Source organism: Dromiciops gliroides, chromosome 3 (assembly GCF_019393635.1).
Source record: "Dromiciops gliroides isolate mDroGli1 chromosome 3, mDroGli1.pri, whole genome shotgun sequence".
NCBI classification, from domain to species: Eukaryota; Metazoa; Chordata; class Mammalia; order Microbiotheria; family Microbiotheriidae; genus Dromiciops; species Dromiciops gliroides.
Genome location: NC_057863.1, coordinates 320,449,433 through 320,471,157, shown reverse-complemented (window position 1 = coordinate 320,471,157; position 21,725 = coordinate 320,449,433). Strand labels below are relative to the sequence as shown.

At 40.5% G+C, this 21,725-nt stretch overlaps 1 protein-coding gene across 1 annotated transcript in view; it reads right to left on the bottom strand.

The window, feature by feature from the left end:
* The window catches only part of PHLDB2 (pleckstrin homology like domain family B member 2), a 118,318-nt gene extending 96,918 nt beyond the window's left edge, over window positions 1–21,400 (bottom strand). The window contains 3 exon segments of the mRNA XM_043997054.1: window positions 18,454–18,455; window positions 20,057–20,137; window positions 20,140–21,400. Coding sequence (XP_043852989.1) covers window positions 18,454–18,455; window positions 20,057–20,137; window positions 20,140–21,370 — 1,314 coding nt within the window. The 5' untranslated portion in view covers window positions 21,371–21,400.
* Window positions 21,401–21,725: the final 325 nt, after the last annotated feature.

The window sequence follows — 21,725 nt, the reverse complement described above, 5'->3', positions numbered from 1 at the left end:
GTAAATGCTTAATGTTCTAACATCTCTCTCTCATCCATCCATCCATCCATCTACTTACCTACTTACCTAATTACCAAAGGACATATTAGCTGCACTGATTAGATCATAGGATCATTGAAGAAAAATCTAATGATGCTGATGGGCTAGAAGAGGAAGAGTTGGGGAAACCATAAAACGGCTACAGAAATAATCCAAGGGTGTGGTGATAAGGACTGTAATTAGAGTGGTAGTTAGCCCACACTTGAAGACTTTCCAGTCTGGCAGGTTTGCATCCAGTTAGTACTGATTTTAAGGATCCAGGCTTACCCCCATTGCATCAGGAAGCATCAGAGTAGGACTCTTGGTGGATGAAAGATCTTTACAAAAATGAGAAGGAATTATTATTACCTATTCTTCACTAGTCATCTACCTTTCTTGCTCTGGTTCTATCAAAAGATTGAAAAAGTTGCTACCAAAATAATCTTTCTTAGGGAACATTTTTTTTTTAATTTTTTGGTGAGGCAATTGAGGTTAAGTGACTTGCCCAGGGTCACACAGCTAGTAAGTATTAAGTGTCTGAGACCGGATTTGAACTCAGGTCCTCCTGAATCCAGGGCTGATGCTCTATCCACTGTACCACCTAGCTGCCCCTCAAAATAAACTTTCTTGATGTCTGTGCCTTTATCATAGGACTCAGACACATAGATGTGTGGACCTCACATATATGTGAGGACCATATTCTGGAATCTGGATGTTTTATATGGGGTAGGCTATGTACCTGGAGATAGTTTAGCATGGGATGGGCTATGTGCATGGAGGTGGTTTTCATTCCTCCTCTTCATATAAAGTCTCAAGCAAGTCCCTGAGGTTTAATAAATCCTACAGTCCTATACTGTGCCAAGGGAATTTTCCCAGAAAGAACACAGAACACAAAACACAGACTCAAGGGCATGGAAAAAAGCTGAGTCAGCAAGCACCACATCGAAGGAAAGCTCAAAACCTTGCAGGTCAACATCAGTGTGATTTTTCAGCTGAGGCATGTCTGGAAGACACAAAGTATCTGCCTAAAAAAAGATTAGTTCATATACAAACCACAGAATTCTCTATGCATAGGAGAGGTTTAATAAATATCTCTTATTGATGACTTGTGACATGGGTCAGCATCACAGTTTACTAGCTGGGAAAGTCACTGGATCCCATAAGGAAAATGAAGGGACTCAGACTGCAGGGTAACCTGGAAGGCAGAATGGGTTAATGGAAACACTTCTGGATCTGGAATTGGAGGACCTGAATTCCAAGTCACTTATACCTCTCTGGGACTCAGTTTCCACATCTGTAAAATGTAATATGATGAGGTTGAACTAGATGATATCTAAGGTCCTCTCTAGCTCTAAATAGTTGTTCCTAGGAAGAGAGGTTCCTCCCAACTCTAAATCTATGATCCAATAATGCTGCGTCTAAGGTCCCTTCCTTTCTATACATGACTTTACAATAATGTATGATCTCTTTCCCCTGACTCCAATACAGAGGGGACCAATAACTTTTCCCTTTAAATTCCTATTTTGAAAACCTAACATTTGGCAAATGAGGAAACTTGAGGCAAACGAGGTTAAGTGACTTGCCCAGTGTCACCCAACTATTAAGTGTCTGAGGCTGGATTTGAACTCAAGAATATGAGTCTTTCTGACTCCAGGCCTGGCACTTTATCCATTGAGCCAACTAGCTGCCCCACTATAGATTGAATACCTAGTCTCTATGCACAGAATAACAGTCAACTCTCAATTATCTTAAAGGTGAGGAATGTTATATGTAATTTATGCTTCATTTTTAATCCTTCCAGAGTATATCCTCCATCTTCAGAGACAACTTGGAGTCAGTCTTGAATAAGGCAACCAAGAGAGTCAAGGGATCTGAAACCAGGTTAGATTAGATAATCTATCCAGTTAGAAACTAGGATAGATTGAAGGAAGTGAACATACACTTAGACTTGAGAAAGGTTAGAGGTGACATAACAGTAGCTAGCATTTTTATCGATAGCACCTTAAGGTTTGGAAACCACTTCACATATATGATCTCACAATAACCCTGTGAGGGCGATGCTGTTGTTTATCCACATCACTCAGAAGAGGAAACCTTGTTGAGACAATCGAAGTGGCTAGCCTGAGGCCACATAGCCATTAAGTGGACATGATTTCACCTCTATTCCTACTGGCTCTGTGTGCAGCACTCTCTATTCACTCCTCCTAGCTCTAGGGTCATTAAGAGGCAATGTGGTCGAGTGGAAGCTTGGATTTGGGGTCAGCGAAGCAAGCAGCATCTCTCTAAAGCAGGTTATTTGGGTCACCTCCCTGGGGCTGCTCCACTCTAGACTGTCAGGGATAATTATCTCTAGAATCCAGTCAGCTGTCTTCTCTGCTACCAGAAGTCTTGATCTTCAAAGGTTCTTGTTCCCTGGTCACCACTTGAGTTTGTCCATATCTGCTGCATGCTGAATGTCCTGTCTCCTACTGGACAAGCATCTTTGCTGCAGAATGTCACGGTGGAGGGGAGAGAAGACAGTAAGGTAAAGAAGAGAGAAATCCATCCTCCCTCCTCTCCATTCACAGATCTTGTAGAATTAATTGCAAGTTCCAGAAAGCTGTTCCCTGCCTTCACTATTCCTTGACTCCTTCTAAGGCTAACAGGCCCCTCGGGCTATAGCCTGTCAATGCCAAGTTCTTCCAATTCAATTATAGAAATGTTTTCACACTTCATGTGGAGTGGAGACAAGTTTTTGCACTTAGTTTAACACATTAACACTTTGAGCCCTCTGTTGTGTACCCCTTATTCTCTGTGATAACATCAACTAGGTTGGGTGAGAATTCAAGCTGGTTAGGTACCAAAGCCTGCCCCTCCAGTCTCCCTCCAGTTAAATATTTGCTCTTCTCAGCAAATCAGCCAGGGTGCTTTGGAGATACTTGTACATCATTACAAATTCTCAATAGCTCCTTTATTAATTTGTCCTTTTCTGTATCTACCCTAGTACCTTGTCAAAGTCCACATAGAACAGTTTTTGAACACTTAAGAAATTAACAGTCTTCCATGAGGACCCAAACCTTCCACAGCGGGTGGGTCCAGAGATTACACCCACCTCCAAATACATGGCTACATAATGTAACAAATTGACATCATTTTACAAAATTCTTTGAGGACTATCACTCATCTTGGTCCTTGCAAAGCCTGCCTCAATCAAAAACGATGTAGAAGGGGCACCTAGGTGGCACAGTGGATAGAGCACTGGTCCTGGATTCAGGAGAACCTGGGTACAAATCCGACCTCAGACCCTTGACACTTACTAGCTGTGTGACCCTGGGCAAGTCACTTAACCCCAATTGCCTCACAAAAACAAAGAAACAAACAAACAAAAAATGATGTAGAAGAGGGAAAAAGAAAATCAGGGTCCCCATCTCAGAGGGAAAGTCCAGTCCCAAGAGGGCTTTCATTTTAGACAGGCAGTAGGGGTTGGTGGGCAGTTGCAATCTAACCTTCAGGAGAGCCACTAACATGCCCTGGGTAAAAATTCCTCTACTTCCCTGCAACATACAGAGCATTCCAACTGAGGATCTGTACAAACACTTTCAAGAGATCTCTCAAATGTACCGGGTACCCAGCATTTTCCCAATGGACCCTGATAACATATACAGCATTCTAATGAAAATTCTAGCTCATCCCTAATTAGGGCAAGAAGGCTAGCATGAAAATAAATAAAATCAGATGATTCTTAAAGAAACGTGGGGCTCCCCAAAAAGAAGTTAAGTACTTAGCATTCATTAATCAAACTTTCCAGTCCATTAGGCAAAACTTCCTTTAGAGACAGTCGGTTCATAAGGACCTCAGACATATATCTTGGTGGCTTTATTTGTTTTGGGGGTTGGGGGGAGCAATGGGGGTTAAGTGACTTGCCCTGGGTCACACAGCTAGGAAGTGTCAAGTGTCTGAGGCCACATTTGAACTCAGGTCCTCCTGAATCCAGGGCTGGTGTTTTATCCACTGAACCACCTAGCTGCCCCCATATATCTTGTTTAAGCCTCATCACAGCATTATTAGAAGCAAAACTAGTACCCAAGTCCTCAGATTATCATAACAACAACAATAATAACTAACATTTGCAAAGCACTCATTTGAGACTCACTATGACCTTGTGACACAGGTTCTTTAAACCATTATTATTTTTTTTTTTTGGTGGGGCAATGGGGGTTAAGTGACTTGCCTAAGATCACACAGCTAGTAAGTGTCAAGTGTCTGAGGCTGGATTTGAACTCAGGAACTCCTGAATCCAGGTCCGGTGCTTTATCCACTGCGCCATCTAGCCGCCCCCTCTTTAAATCATTATTATCTAGATTTACAGATGAGAAAAGTGAGGTTCTGAAAGGTTGCAACTTGCCCATGGTCATATAGAAGATTTGTCAGAGGCAGGATTTGAATTCAGGTCTTCTTGATTCTAGAATTAGCACTCTAGCTCCTGGACAAGACAGGCTTCTTTTCACTGTGTCCTTTTTTCTCTGCACTGCTTGCTTATATTCCTTCTGTTTTAAGATATATGGACTATATAAATCAACCACCTAGAGCCCTTCTCAATACGAACTTAAGCAGAATTATTGATTCAGGGTAAAATGTTTATTATAGAAAGGATATTAATGTTAGGGCAAATTTGTGATATGGTTAACTAGTTATATTGTTTTTATGTTCTATTAGGAAAAAAAATTAAAGATTCTTGTATTTAGAACTGCAGGGGATCTTAAAGGCCTCAGTATAATTCCCCCAGGGGTTAAATGACTTTTCAAATTCACATAGCTAGGGTGTTTGAGGCAGGATTTGAACCTAGGTCTTCCTGATTCCAGGTCTAATTGCCTATGCACAATGCCCCAAATCATCAGAACATACTGAAAATTTAGGTAGTGTTCATAAACAACCAGTCACTGAAAATATAACTTCCTTTACACACCCTCTGTTTGGCAAACAAACCTCAGATCCCTCAATATATTTTATTGGAGAGGAAAGGGGAAGAGAGAAGAAATTCTATCCTGGGGGGTATAAATTTATAGGGAATTCTCAGAGTATTCTATTTTTTCTGATTCATGAGGAATAGAGATAGAATGGGGAGAAGGAAAGCAGTTGTCACCAGCTTTCATAATGATCTCTCAGGGGCAGCTAGGTGGCACAGTGGATAGAGCACTGGCTCTGGAGTCAAGAGGACCTAAATTCAAATCTCACTTCAGACTGTGTAACCCTGGGCAAGTCACTTAACCCCAATTGCCTTAAATATCCAGGGGAATCTCAAATCCTCCTGATGTATATCTTGCCACTGGACCCAGATGGCTCTGAAGGAGAACGTGAGTTTGGTGACCTTGCACAGCCCTCACTCACTTAAATCCAATTCACTGCAAGTCATGATATCACCCTGATGTCATGGTCTTCTTTGAGAATGCAAGAGAAACAATAACAAGTAACTGAAGTGGTATTCCAAGCAGTTTAAGGAAATGAATGTTCTTCTTAACATCTTATCAATCAAAATGAATTTATCAAAAAGTACAAAATCTAACATTTAATCCAACTGAGGCAAGTGACCCTTAGAATAAAATTTCCATGAAAAACCCATTCTACTACATTGTGCTCAGGTGTATCATTTGGCATTCCTATCTCTTCCCTCCTGGCACATATATACATCTAATCTTTATATTTACTCACATTCACCCACTCTAACTCATGACTCACTAGGAATCATTTTAGATGGCTCTTCCTTATCCTTAGTATATACATAATTCACATATTTTTGGTAGCTATCATATCCTGCCCTTCCTCATACTTTAAATGAACCAGGCATTAAGCTCTTCTCTTCATACCATATAAATCAATCCTTCACTCTAGAGGTTTCTCCCTCTGACAGTCATTACTCAGCTGTATGTGTCAACAACTCCTTTGAATTTACATGTCCCTATCATGACTAAAATCACTTATGTGTTCCCTTTCAGAGAGCATTTCCACTGGGTATGTTGCCACTAATTCCAAGTCTTCTTTTTTTATTTAAAAAAAAAATGAATCATTTCCTGACACTATCCCTACCTTTTTGAGTATTCCTATTGCCTTTGCTCTGAAAAAGAATGTCAAGTTTAATTTTCTTTTCTGAAGGGTTATTTGCTTCCATTTTTAAAAGTTAAGTCTTTTTTTTTCTTTTGGTGAGGCAACTGGAGTTAAGTGACTCGCCCAGGGTCACACAGCTAATATATGTCAAGTGTCTGATTTGACTTGATTTGAACTCAGGTCCTCCTGACTCCAGGGTTGGTGCTCTATCCACAGTGCCACCACCTAGCTGCCCCCAAAGTTGTCTTAATAGTTGATTCACAGTTAGCTCCTTGACTACAATCTCTACCCATATTGGCTTCTCTGTACTATCATATTCCTATGGACATTTCAGCAATGTTGTAGTTTAAATAAAAATGAAACTACATGGACGTCACTAGGCCTCAATTTTCCCCTGTGTAAAATGAGGAAGTGGACTACATGATCTCTGAGGTCCCTTCTTATTACTTGAAAGTTTTACTTTTCCAAAGGTTCTGCTCAGGTGCTTACCTCTAACTCAAAGGCTTCCTGTTGCACATATTTTGTCTCCAGAGTAGAAAGTAAAAAGGGGAGGGAATATTTTGTTTTGTCTTTGTATTCCCAAGAAACAAAGGGCTTTTTTCTTGAGTTTGATTTCCTACGTATGGGCAACACAAATGAGCTACAATGATCACAGTACCTCTTGCCACAGTAGCTTTCAAATTGGAGGTGTTCAACCTTCTGACCCTTAATATCTCTGAATGTAACTAGGCTGGCCCTAAGGTTGATGGTCAATTTTTAACTCATATTCAAAGTCTTTTGAGCTTGCACTCTAGTGAAAAAGACTTCAGAAACTCAGGGTCATCCGAGGCATTAGAACAGGACTTGAATGGCAGATAAAAGTTGCATACTTTTGCCTGGACACTTAAAAACAAACAACTGAGAGTAAGCCTTTCTATGAAATCAAATGTCCATTAAAAAGTAAGACTTCAGGGAGCAGCTAGGTGGTGCAGTGGATAAAACACCAGCCCTGGATTCAGGAGGACCTGAGTTCAAATCCGACCTCAGACACTTGACACTTACTAGCTGTGTGACCCTGGGCTAGTCACTTAACCCTCATTGCCCCACAAACAATAACAACAACAAAACAAACAAACAAAACAAAACAAAAAGTAAGACTTCTTAACCATTACTGAACAAGTTTTCAAAGGGGAAGGAGAAACTCATCATTTTATAAAGACTGAGACATTTTGCCCCTTTTGGAAGAATCTGGAATTCCCAACACAAGAAGCCATTCCAGGAACACAACCATCACATTCACCTAAGGACAGTCAGGAAAACTACTCCAGATGTTCTTTGTTGTCATAAGGAGGGTGATGAAGGAGTAGATGTAGAAATATCAAGAGTACAAAGCATATTCTAGAAGAAATGAAGACCAATTTCATCTAGAACTAATTCCTGTGAGCTCTGGGGAATAAATACACCCCCACAATCAAACATATTCTCATCTGAGCACTTCCTTTGGTTTTGCTATTTATATCAAGTTAACCAGGTTTGGGGCTTTGGGGATTTGTTTCTTTTTTGTCTGAGAGACACTAGTGTATTTAACAAAATCAGGTCGAATGTGTATGGCGTTTTATTAAAAGCATATGCAGCACTCCTTGTACATGTGAGTTATTGGTAAGGCAAATTTTTAAATCATGGACTCTCTATCCCGGGAGATCCTTAAAAAATAATGCGGACAATATTTTGTCTTGAATGATTTTTAGGTTTTGACCTTCCTTGAATGAGGAGGTTGGACCAGATTTGACTCCTCAAATTTCCTTTCAGCTTTGTGATTCTAGAATAAATAGAAATGAAGAAATCTTAATAGCTTGTTCACTTTAATTCCTTGAAATATTGCCAAGGTTCGATATGAAAAGAAAATGTCTGAGGTAGAATGAAATGAGAGTGAATGGGAAAATCGCTGGAATGAGCAATGGACTTGGAGTAATATCTAGGTTCTGGTCTTTGTCACTAGCTTAACTGTGACTGTGGGCAGGGTACTTAACTCATGCTAGACAAATCCAGATGCCAGATGTCCATGGCACCTACAAGTCTTGTTAGATATACTTTTCTGTAATATACAAGCATATCCGGGCCTTTATATATAGCTACCAGCTTTAGAACATGAGGAGTAATGAAATGGTCAGGACTTGGGGGATAGGGGATCAGGGCGGTGTGCAGGCAATTTCTCCAACCTTTTGTCCTCCCAACTCCCCTACAAAAATAATGTATTAAAAAGGTAAAAACAAACCAACAAAAACAAAGATCAATCCTCCCTCTCCTTCCCCTGTTCTAAACATTACTTTTTCCCAATTCCAGTTACTCTGACCCCCTAAACCTGCTTTTGGAATTCAATAAGGAATCCTATTCCAACCTCACTAAGCCCCCTTAATCTTCTTCAGGAAAAGTAGAGATTGACTCACTTAGGAGGGGCCCCATCTTGGCAAGAAATCCTCATGGACTCCTTCACACAGGCTTGAGAATGGAATGTATTTTAATTGATGGGGAAGCCCCAGTCTTTTTTCTACACTCAGATTTTGAGCTAGGTGACAGTATGGCCTTGAAGTCAACTGATCTTCTAGTTAGGTGGAATGGAGAAGAGGTCACTAAATCTAAAGGAAGACCTGAGTTAAAATCTAGCCTCAGGCACTTAATTAGCTGTGTGACCCTTGTCCAGTCACTTAACTGCTATCTGCCTCAGTTTCCTCAATTGTAAAATGGGGATAATAATAACTATGTCACAGGGTTGTTGTCAGGATCAATGAGATGATATTTGTAAAGCACTTGGTATAGGGCCTGGCACACAGTGAGCACTTGAATTTTTGTTTCCTTTCTCCTCTGCCCCCTTGGCTGTCTTCATGGGAAAACAAAAACAAATAACATGGTTTGCCCATTCGAAGATAATCAATGTGATTTATTTTTACATTCATCTAGCTTCTGTAGTGAAATGTAATCTGCTGAGGCCTGACACAAACCATGTAAGATTTTTGAGAGCTGGCGATGTTTTCTTTTTATTTTCTCTTTTGTGTCTCTAGTGCACATTGATCGATTGGTCCTCAGTTTCATCATTTTGTTAAGATGAGAGAATGGACTAAAATGGTCTCTATTGTAATGATTGGAATGACACCACCTGCTGGAGACTTACTGTAGAAAAGCTCTGCCATGGGGTGAAGGTCTCTGAGGGCAAGACCATGCGCCTTTTCTTTGGTGTCAGGAAGTGATGTTTGCTAGTTGGAGAAAGAAGGGGGAGCCTGGCGCTCTGACTTGCTCTCTTTCCTGAGGACTCCAGCAGAGAAGGGAGCTAGAAATGCACTTTCCCTTTAATAGATAGATGAATGTAGGCCTTTCTCTCTCTTTGGCTTTTCAACTTAGCTGTGGCGGCGCATGCGTTTTGTGTGTGGCTTTTGTGTGTGCTGGTTCTCAGCCTGGCAGGCAGTTTGGGATTCAGTCAGTTTTATAAAGGAATATAGACTAAGCTCAGATCTAAGATTATTCATTTGTATTTCTACTTTCCTATTTCCCTAATTGGTATCACCTTTTGTTGTCTAATTAATTCCCAAGCAATAAAAAAACGAATCCCTCTCTGATTAAAGCTCAGAGGCTTCTTTTTCTTAGTGATCTGGGAGATATTTTAGAGATAGAGATAGAGAGATAGAGAGATATACACATATATATATAAGGGAAAAGTTAAAAGGGGGAGTTTAATGCTCATATATCGAATTTTAAATCTCACACTATTATCCTTCCTCCTTTAAAAAAATACTATGATTCTTTGTGAATCCATTTGTTCTTAGTGTGAGGCAGGAGTAGGGAAGAGTTTCCACCTCCATCTCAGTGACTATAATCATAGGCTGCCCAGAATTTTCAAAAGTCAATAAAAAGTAGAAAATAAGTTCAATAATTCAGTTGATAAATTTGATAGGAATAAACTGCTGTAATCATTGGATAAAGACAAATGATGCTATAATTAAAAATAGCCTTTGTTTGACTGAATCAGACACAACCTGGGTCTAGGTGGAAGATAGCAAGGCAGTTCAGAATTGAACAGTAAAGTGGTAGGCCAGTTGGGCAGTAAGTAGACTCCATGTTCAGGAGGGCTTCGAGAAGGCAGATATGGTACCAGAGAGCAGCAGGGAATAGGAGACAGAAGGCACAAGTCCAGAAGGAGTGTTATACTTTTCCCACTGACAATATTATCAGAGAGACTGAACTAGTAGTAGTGAATTAAGATAGACACATACCAAGAACAAGCATGAACACAGACAGATGCCTGAGGGAGGAAGTAGCTACTGAGAGTGTGATCCCTCATGGAGGAGAGAACATCGGCTATAAAGTTTAAGACAATGATTCTTATGGTCCAGTCAAGAGTTACACCTATAGGGAATTTCATGAGGCATTCACAAAGAAATTTAAGAAAGAACTTCCAGTAACCAGGGACTATGAATTTCCCCTTTGACTACATGCATATCTCAATACTTTTGCATTCTCAGTTTGAGCTCACTCTCCTCAGGGAGTTAGTGTGTGCAAGGGAAAACTACCCTTTGTTAGAGAGAAATGTTTTTGTACAAACTGCCTTTGAGGGGCAGCTAGGGGGTGCAGCTGATAGAGAGCACTGTGTCTGGAGTCAATAATACCAGAGTTCAGATCTGGTCATCATCTATTCGTTGTTTACAAAATAAAACAAAGCAAAAAAAAAAAACAACCCTAGAAAACTTCAAAAGTTCCTCTTCTTTGTGTCCATCACATTTGATCCTTTTAGTCTTCCTCTCCTATGGGGATTGGGGAAGTGAGCAAATATTTCTGTCCTGTTTGTCTTAACTTCATACCTACCACTACCATCAACCACCACTTCTACTGTTAAGTCCTGGTTACATTGGAGATCTTAGGTGAACATTTAGTAAGTAGTTCACTTTGGTAGCTGCACAAGACTCTGTATTTCAGTGCCTAGGATCACCTCTTAAGGGGTACCACATGGAAAGACTTCAGCATCTAACTCAAGATTTGTGGAGTACTTGGGGCTAGAATTTATTTGAACTAGACTATGGAAGGTTACAGTGAAAGACGCTATTGGCCAGGGTTCTTGTCTGATAACATTAAGCATTTTGTCTTGTCCCATAATATTTAGTTGCTAGTCAATCCTGCCTTTTTTAAAAAAAATCTCCATACCACTGTGCTAGGTCCTAACTAATTATTGGGATTAATCATGAAGTTTTTGAAGTCAATTTCTTTAAGAGAAATTGCCTCACAGAGAGAATACTCTCCTGAATCCAATTATTAGGTCATTAGATTCAAAGTCTCAGTTGTTCCTAGACTATATCTAAGTTCTTTAAATAAACAACATAATGAGTCTGATTAAAGTACTTTCTATCGAGAGGATTCCTTTAAACTTTTCTTGAAATGGAAAGAAAAAAGTCTGAAAAGTTGGGAACTGTTCATCAAAGCCACTTAAATGTATAAGTCTATTAATCGGCCAAACAGTTGGCTAATGTATATAACCTGATATATATTTATGTGGAAAGTAATTTTGAAAACATGGGACTCACCAATAGAAAGAACAAGAGTGAGTTCCCCCCCCTTTCCTTATGTCAATTATTTCTATTTTGTATTCTAAGCTTTCATTTCATTTACCTTTCTTTTCTTTCTTTTTTTTTTTTTGTGTGTGGGGCAATGAGGGTTAAGTGACTTGCCCAGAGTCACACAGCTAGTAAGCGTCAAGTGTCTAAGGGCAGATTTGAACTCAGGTCCTCTTGAATCCAGGGCCGGTGCTTTATCCACTGCACCACCTAGCTGCCACCTCCCTGCCCCATTCCTATCTTTCTATTAAAGTATTCATATTCATGGGTACATAGACATCGAGCTAGAAGAGACCTTATGAGACTAATCATTTCACTGATCAGGAAACTGAGGCCAAAAAAGGTTAAGTGATTTGGTCAAGATTACACCAGTGCTAAGTGATACAGAAAGAGCCTTAACTCAGGTTCTCTAACTAGTAAGGTATTCTGCACTAAATTACTCCTCTGATACTTCTCCCTGGGCTAGATGGGAACCTGGGATCCTGAAGGTTATGACAGCAGAAGGTCAACTCTTGGAGATCCTAGCAAGCTAGAAAGGCTTCTATCACGTACCCTAAGACATAATATATTTCCGTTTTCCAAGTACAGGTTGACATGGATTATTGGATTTTCTGGCTGTAGCTACTCTTAAAGATTGAGGTTGAGGTCTGCATATCACCTACCTTGACTGAATCATGGATTCCTGAAGCACTGAAGTATACTCATAAGGGATCTTACTCATCAAACACTTTTCATAATATTAACTCACTCAACCTTTAAAAAGATGAATAAAATGCCTCCCATGATGGAAGCAATGGATTCTAATAAGGTCACCCCCCTATCTAGATCCCTTGCCAGACAAGTAATGTACAGTCCCTGGATTTCCGGCACAAATCCCCTCAGAGAGATGATTTGTAAAATTGTGGCACCATCAAGAGGCAGCAGCTTGTACTGCTATTACATAGCAGCAGCCTGGAGTTTGGTGCCAAGAATCAATTAAGGATACATGCCCCATTGGAATATGATTATGTGATTATATAGTATATGTGTGTGTGTGAGTATGCATGTAGATAATGAGGTGTATGTATGTGTATGTATATGTATATATGTATGTATATGTATATGTATATATATGCATGCATGTATGTATGTATGTATATAGGATTACTTCCAGGACATGAGTCTGAGATTCCAAAACCTTAGCCTAAAGAAAAAGGAGATAATTCAAATTTTCCAACTTGTCTTCCCTTCCAGTCTACCCAACCATACCAAATAAATAAATAAATGTGAGTAAATCTCTGCTTTTGTTCCTGGTCAGCCAGGGACAGCTGGCAATCCTATTCTGCTAATGATTAAATGCTTCAATATTTACTGAAGGTCTGCAAATACGCCAGCCAAGTGCTGTTTAGAATGTGCAAAGACAACCCTTGCCTTGTAAGCCTAGCATTCTGATAACTGATTGCATAGATAACGTTCTATCTTTTTACATTCGTGCTTACTCAAATTTGTGTAATTTTCTATAACACCATGGAGAGTTCGTCATCTGTTAATCATACTAAGGCAACAGATATCGTTAACTAGTGTTCCTCAATCAGGACACGTGAGCATGGAACAGAGAGAGGTGACCAGCCATGTTGATACTTAGAAGTAGTTTTAGAATAGAAATGATAATATACTTGCTGGCATTTCTATTGTGCTTTAAGGTTCACAAGGCATGTTATGTTATCTCATTTAATCCTCATGGAAACCTTGTGGGGTATATGATATTATTATCCCCATTTACAGATGAGGAAATTGAAGCTGAGAAAAGTTGCTAGGGTTGCCTAGTTAGGAAGTATGTAAGGCAGGAATTGTTCAGGTCTTTTTAACTCCAAGTCCAATATTCTAGGCTTGATTGCCACCTATCTTACTAGTAGGTAAGAAGATGCCACAGAAACAATTCCTCTTTACCCTTAGGTCAAACCTGTATGAGACTGTAAAAGACCCAAGTTCTTCAGCTTAAGCTATCTGGCTATTTGGATACCATTCACATTAACTGGAAGATCATTTGGCTTGGGTCCCCATCAGTTCAGAGGGTCTTATTTTTTAGTGTCATGGATGCCTTTGGAGGTAGGGCCTTTCTCAGAAGAATGTTTTTAAATGCATAAAAATAAACTAGAAGGATTACAAAAGAAACCAATTATAATAAAGTATTATAATTGGTTTTAAAATATTTTTTTAGAAGTTCATGGACCCCAGATTAAGAATACCATACCTGTAAATATTTCACTTATCTTGGTATAATTAAAACTTTGAGTTAGGAAGGCTGGAGTTTTGAAGCCTGCTTCAGGCTCTTAGTAATCATGTGATCCTGGGTAAGTCATTTAACCCCTCATAGTGTCAGTTTTCCTCATATATGACATTGAGAGAACTGGACTTGGTGACCTCTGAGGTCCCTTTCCAACTCTAAATCTACAATCCTAAGACTTGCAAAAACACTTATACTCAGGATGTAGTAAGAGGAAGACTGCATCAAAGAAGAGGAATCCTTTGGGTCAGATCTGGAAGACAGCATAATTTCCAGCACTTATGAACACTTTCATATGTTATGGGAGTTTCCCTTTCCTAAGAGAAGATTTACTCTAATCCTAAGCAACAACAAAGAAGAATGTCTCTCTCATCTCCTGCCCCTCCTACACTTCCCCAACACCAAAAGAAATTGTAGGGATTTCAGCTGGTCCCAGTGCAGTAGCAGTTAGAGGTGAGATTATGCTGAACTTCAAGAGTTATACAGATAGAAATACCCACACTTCTGAAATTATAGATCTATGAAAGTCAAAGATGATGACAATGTCACCACACCCATAAGTTTCCTACAAGTTCCTGCTTCTTATTCTATCTACACCCTCTAACCCTCTGACTGAGGCTCCCTTCGGTCAATTTCTAATGAAATTGACACCCTCTGCAACTACCTCATGGACCACCATATTTTCTTGGAAGCAAGTGATGACAACCACTGGCAGTATGCCTTCAGATCTTCAGATAATGCTTAATGGAAACCCTAGAAAGAGGGTTTTTTTGGTTTGTTTTTTGTTTTAAATCCTGGAGCTTGATGAGATCTGGTGTCAATTTATACTCTTCCTCATCTGGGCCCAAAGAAGGCCCAGTGGACAGAATGCTGATCTGCAGTCAGGACAGACTTGAGTTCAAATCCAGCCTCATATACTTACTAGTTGTGTGACTCTGGGCAAGTCATTTAACCTTTGTTTATCTCTGTTTCCTCGTCCATAAAATGGGGATCATAATAGCACCTGCCTCACAGTGGCATGAGGATCAAATGAAATTATATTAGTCACTCTCTTAGCATAGTGGTCTTATATTATAGGTACTTTATAAATGCTTATTTCTTTCTCCCCCCATCTCCTACCTAAAATTCTATTTTTTTGTTGTTCAGTTGTTTTTCAGTTATGTCTGACTCTTTTGGAGATTATCTTGGCAAAGATACTGGAGTGGTTTGCAATTTCCTTCTCCAGCCATTTTACTGATGAAGAACTGAGGCCAACGGGGGTAAGTGACTTGCCCAGGATCACACCACCAGTAAGTGTTTTGAGGCTGAATTTGAACTCAGGACCTAACTGCCCTTGAACTCTATAGTGAAATCCTTATTAAATGTGACCCCAAGTAGCTCCTGGTCCTTATATAGCTATTTATTGAGTTACCACAGATGAGTGCAACCAGCCCTAAACAAAATATTGGATCTCTCCAGTGTAAATTTTTTTTTTTTTTTTAGTGAGGCAATTGGGGTTAAGTGACTTGCCCAGGGTCACACAGCTAGTATGTGTCAAGTGTCTGAGGCCGGACCTGAACTCAGGTACTCCTGACTCCAGGGCCGGTGCCCTATCCACTGCGCCACCTAGCTGCCCCTCTCCAGTGTAATTTGATGACAACAACCAATATTTTTATAGCACCTCCTGTGTGCTAAACAAGGGGCAGGTAGGTGGCTCAGTGGATTGAGCAATGTGCCCAGAGTCAGGACACATACTCATTAGCGGTGTTACCCTGACTCCTGTTTGCCCTAATCCATTGGAGAAGGAAATACCACCAAACCCTAGAATCAGCTTAAAAAAAAGGGGGCGGGGTGGCTTCTGGGCAGCAAAAAGCTGTCACAAAACCTCATGTTCTATTTTCTTGAGAAACTTTTAGCCCTCACTGAGACCTTGCTCCTATTTTACTCTGGTGTTTGAGGACCTGAGTTTAAATCCTGCTTCTGCCTCTTGGTTGTGTGAACTTGGGCAACTCACCCAATCTCTCTGGCTTCAGAATCTTCAGCTAGGTAGTGTAGTGTAATGGATAGCATACAGTGCCAGGAGTCATGAAGACCTGAATTCAAATCTGAACTCAATACTTCCTATCTATGTGATCCTTGGGCAAGCCACTTGAGCATTGTCTGCCCTCGGTTTCCTTAACTGTAAAATGGGGATAATAATAGCACCTACTTCCCAGGTTATCTCAAATGAGATAATACTTGTCAAGCTCTTAGCATAGTGCCTGGCACATAGTAATGCTATAAAAAATAATAGTTATCATAAAACAAAAATAAAATAAATTTAGGGGGGGGGCAGCTAGGTGGTACAGTGGATAAAGCACGGGCCCTGGATTCAGGAGGACCTGAGTTCAAATCCAGCCTCAGACACTTGACATTTACTAGCTGTGTGACCCTGGGCAAGTCACTTAACCCTCATTGTTCCACAAAAATAAAATAAATAAAAATACTAGTTATTATAATCAACAATCTTTAAGCTATAATTTGCTAACAAGCCTTTTATTTTCTTTTCCAATCTCACAGAAGACTGATAACATCTAACTTAAGAAGACAGAGGACATAGGGCTGCCAAAGATAGGGACACTGATGGTAGTGAGCCTGACAGCAGGTAGCCTGACAATAGGAACAGAAGATGACAAAAAGCTGATGCAAGAATGTAAAAGGGACCTAAAAGAAATTCATTAAGAATTGTCTTTTTCCTGTTACCTTTTTCCCCCCCCTCTTCCCTACTTATTTATTCTATCATTTTAAAAACTGGGACAAGTAACTCTTTGTCCCATGTAGTTTCATTATGATTTCTTGAGATAGAGCTCCGGAAATCCAGGCCTTGATAAGCTCATAGGGATTCAAATGGAGCTACTTGACCATGCCTTAAATCCAAATCACCCTGACTCTCTCTGATTAGCCAATAATAGGACCCAGTCCAAACCTCACTTGGTCACTGTTTGGGTTTTGTTGGCTCAGAGTGAATTTAAATAGCAACTGTTTCTGTTCTGGCCAGAATCTCTGAGGGACTTCTCCTCCCAGTTTGATATTTTTCTTTTTTTTTTTTTTTGAGTAGGGAAATGGGCCATCTTTTGCCTCACTTCTTACCTATCCTTAAATCACTGAATGGGTGGTGCCTCAGACAAACTGAGACCTGGGGAAAGACCTTAGCTCAAAACATCAAGGTCTCCCACTGCATCTGGGGCTATTGCCAGTTGTCCTGACCTGTCTTGCCACTGGACTTAGATGACTGGAGGAGAGAGTGATGCTGATGACTTTGCACAGCTCTGCCTCACTTAAATCCAATTCACTGCAAGTCAAGACATCACCCTCCTGATGTCATTGGTCCTTTTCAAGAATGAAGGATAGGGGGCAGCTAGGTGGTGCAGTGGATAGAGCACTGGCCCTGGATTCAGGAGGACCCGAGTTCAAATCTGGCCTCAGATGCTTAACACTTACTAGCTGTGTGACCCTGAGCAAGTCACTTAACCCCAAATGCCTCACCAAAAAAAAAAAAAAAAAGAATAAAGGACAAACAACAACAACAACAATTTAGGCTTGTGTAAATGCTTGTGGGAGTACTTAGATCATAGATTTAGAGCTGAAAAGGTCTTCATGACTCCAGGCCCAGTGTTCTATCCACTACACTACGCTGCCTAGCTGCTTCCTCAGTTTAGAGACAGAAAAGGAATTGAGTCCAACTTCCTCATTTTAAAGATGAAGATTCTGAAGCCCAGAGAGATTGGGTGAGTTGCCCAAGTTCACAGAGGCTAATTGTCCAGCTACTTCATTTTAATTATAAGGAAACTAAAGCCTAGCAATGTTAAGCTATTTACCTAATGTCACACAGCATGGCACAGAGCTGAGATTCAAACCCAAGTCTCATGATTCTGGTCTGTAGGGCATTTGTAACCAATGCCCCTCTAAGCACAGTACTTACTGACTCAAACAGGTACTTGAAAAAACTTCTTTGATATAATGATAGCTTACTTTTGTAATAGCATTTTTGGGGGTTTTTTTTGTTAGGCAATTGGGGTTAAGTGACTTGCCCAGGGTCACACAGCCAGTTAAGTGTTAAGTGTCTGAGGCCGGATTGAACTCAGGTCCTCCTGAACCCAGGGCCAGTTCTCTATCCACTGCACCACCTAGCTGCCCCTGTTAATGTTTGCAGAGCACTTTATATACATTAGTTCACTGATCTTTATTCTGTTTGCCTTTGGGGATAATCCATTTGGTCTTTCCTTCCTGAAATGGCACTAGTGTTGTGTTTCCTTTCTCAAAAGAGAGCTTTGTGAAGTATATGAGGGCCGGCTAAGGCTGTCCACATTGGTCTCATTAGACTCCATGGAGCTTTGAGAGAACTTCCTAATGTGAGGGCACTTCCTATTATTATCTAAACCACCATGGTAAAGGCCCTCATCATATCTTGACTCAATTATTGTAATAATTAGTCTCTTCAATTTAATAATTTAATAAAGTAGTCTCATTAGATCTCTTAATTTCTCTCTCTACTTCTAGTCTTTCCCTACTCCAAACCTCCCTCCACACATCTTTCAAGATGATTTTCCCCAATTCCATATCTGACCATGTTATCCTCCTACTTAATAGCTTCCAGGGATTCCTCATTGCTTCTATAATAAAATATAATCACTTTTGTTTAGTTATCTGAAGCCCTTCTCTACTTGTCCCCCAATCTATCTTTCCATTCGCATTATATGTTATTCCTTGTTCTATACTTTACAATATAGTATTGCTAGATGGTATGGTGGATAGAACGCTGGACCCAATGTCAGGGAGATTCATCTTACTGAGTTCAAATCTGGCCTCTGACCCTTACTAGCTGTACGACCCTGAACAAGTCACTTACCCTTGTTTGCCTCATTTTCCTCATTGGTAAAAGGAGCTGGTGAAGGAAATTTCATATCACTCCAGTGTGTCTGCCTAGAAAACCCCAAATGAGGTCACAAAGAGTCAGACCCAACTCTAATGACTGAACAATCACAGTCAAATCGGCCTTCTCTCTGTCATACAGTGCCCTCCATCTTCCATCTCTCTGTCTTTAAAATGGTGCTCCCCATATCTGTATGCACTTTTCTTCATCTCTGCTTCACAAAATCCTTCTCTTCCTTCAAGACACAGATGGAATGCTACTTTCTACAGATCCTTTTCTAGTCTTCCCAAATGCCTAAATTCCCCCCCAAAAAAACCTTTCTCCCACAATGCTCTCTAATTGATTTTGCATATATTTTGTATATATTTACATATGTACTGTCTCCCCTAATAAGTTCCTTGAAAGTAAAGATTGTTATATCTTTTATTTGGATCCTTAGTACCTAGTACGGTGCCTGGCACAAGATAGATGCTTAATAAATGCTTGTTGATTAATGATTTTTGTTGTGGTTGTTCGGTCATTTCATGTTTCATGACTTTTTTTTTTTTACATAGGGCAATTGAGGTTAAGTGACTTGCCCAAGGTACACAGCTAGTAAGTGTCAAGTGTTTGAGGCCGGATTTGAACTCAGGTGTTCCTGAATCCAGGGCCAGTGCCCTATCCACTGTGCCACCTAGCTGCCCCTCCGGTCACTTCATTTTATAGATAAGGACAAGTAGATGCAGAGAAGTTAAATGACTTTCCCAGGGTCTCTCAGTAAACAATGGGGGTATGATGTAAAACTAGGTCTTCCTGAATCTAACCTCAGCAACTTCATCCATTGCATCCTATGGCCTGTCATGACTAAATCTAATGAAATAGGGAACATTAGGGGAATGCAAGAAAGTCTAGCAGTTGTGAGTACAAATAAAGCTGATGGGGGCAGCTAGGTGGTATAATGGATAGATCATGGCCCTGGATCAGAAGGACCTGAGTTCAGCTTTGGCCTCGGGACACTTGACACTTACTAGCTGTGTGATCTTGGGCAACTCACTTAACCCTCATTGCCCAGAAAGGGGGAAAACAAACAAACAAACAAATAAAGCTGATGAAAATTCTAGACTTTTGCACATTTCTGACACCCCCCCCCCAAGGCTATTCAACACCAGCACAGCTCAGAGCTTTGCTAAGTAGCAGTGAAACATGAATAAGAAACAGTGAATAAGATTAGAAGAGGCAAGTTACCAATGCGCTCCATCTCCTGTTCCCTTAGCCTTTCTTCTCTTTGCCTCCGGTGATAATCCATCAGATCTTCCCTTCCTGAATGGAGCTGATGCTGCTCTTCCTTTCTCTAAGAACTGGCTGGGGAGTACTGGAAGCCTGTCTGAGGCCCTCCAAGTCAGAGTCAACAAACTCCATGGAGCTACGAGAAAAGTCCCTTCTGCCAGCAAATACTCTATTGAGGTCTCCCGGAGAAAATGAATTGTTAGGGCTTGTTCCTGAGAATACCATCCTGTCAAAGTCATCCGATGTACAGGATGAGGTGGAAGTCAGCAGCATTTTCCTAGCCACTCGGGGGCTTGCAGGAATGCTAAGAGCTGAACTAATATATGGATTGCTTTCTGATGAAGGGTTCTTATATGGCAAAGCCCCTGAGCTTAAAGAAGAAAAATTAAGGTAGTTGTCAGCATCTGTTATGCTTTGAGGTAGATCCTTTTCCCCAAGTTTCTTTCTTTTGGAATTACCTAGAGAGTTTCTTGGGGGCAAGCTGAGTGGCATCGGCTGGTTCTCGGTGGCTTTGTACAACCTGGGTAGTGAACGGCTGTATGCCCCCATTTGACTTAGTGAGCTTCCTGAATATTTCCTAGTTCTTAAACCAACATTGTCAGCTGTTATCTCCTTGTGTTTTGTCATTTTGGGCTGAAGAGTCATGCTGTCCTGAATGTTCATCTTCCTGGCTTGCTTTGGGCTGGAGGGCATGCTCGTTGCTCCAGACCTCCGGAGAGGTGAAAGACCAACATCATTACCAGAGCTTCCATTCCACATGGTCAAGAGGGAGCCTGATGCCTTTCTGCCTTCTAGACCCCCAAGAAAGTAGACATTGTCGTGTGACTTATTCTTTGAGCTGTACTTGGAATAAGGCAGTTTATCTGCAAGTTTCAAGGACCTTTCATCCTCCCAGCCAGCACAGTGATCAAAGTCGGCCATCCCAAGGGGATATCCACCAAGGGAGGGTGTAGTACCTAGAAAAGGAGCCGGAGGCTTGGTGGAAATGTTTCTGTCAGTGCCATCACAAGAGAACTGTTTACTTCCCTGGATTTTGGCAAAGGAGGCATTTCTGATACCAGAGCCCAAAGGAGATGGGCTTCTCTTGGCAGACATTGGCTGTGAAAGAGTTAAGTAGGAGCCAGAGTAGTCTCCATTAGTTTTAAATCTTAGACTAGATGTGTATTTCTTCTGGTTTAAGCTATCCATTATGCCTTGGAGATTGTTTTCAAAGGAATTCACACGAAACCGTTCTTCTAAGCTACCATTTTGTAAATCCTGCTGGTTTTGCATGTGGTGTTGTACTCGGCCTTAGTCGTGTTGGAATCTGCATTTAAATAAAAAGAGAGAAATAAAGACAAGTTTTATTCAACTTAAAAAAAAAGTAAGAAAAACTGAAGCTGAGACCCACCATCTGTCAATCAATGTCTAGCTGAAATTTTACATTCTGACCTTCAGCTCAAACTGCTTGCTTTAGTGTATAAGCTCCTTGAGGGTAGGGATTGTCTTTTTTGCATTTATATCGTCAATGCTTGAACAGTGCCTGGCAACAAATGTTGCTTAACATATGTTTATTAACTGACTAATTTTTACTAATAAGTCCAATAAAATTATACTGCAGATTGCAAAAGAATGGTAAAACTGAACA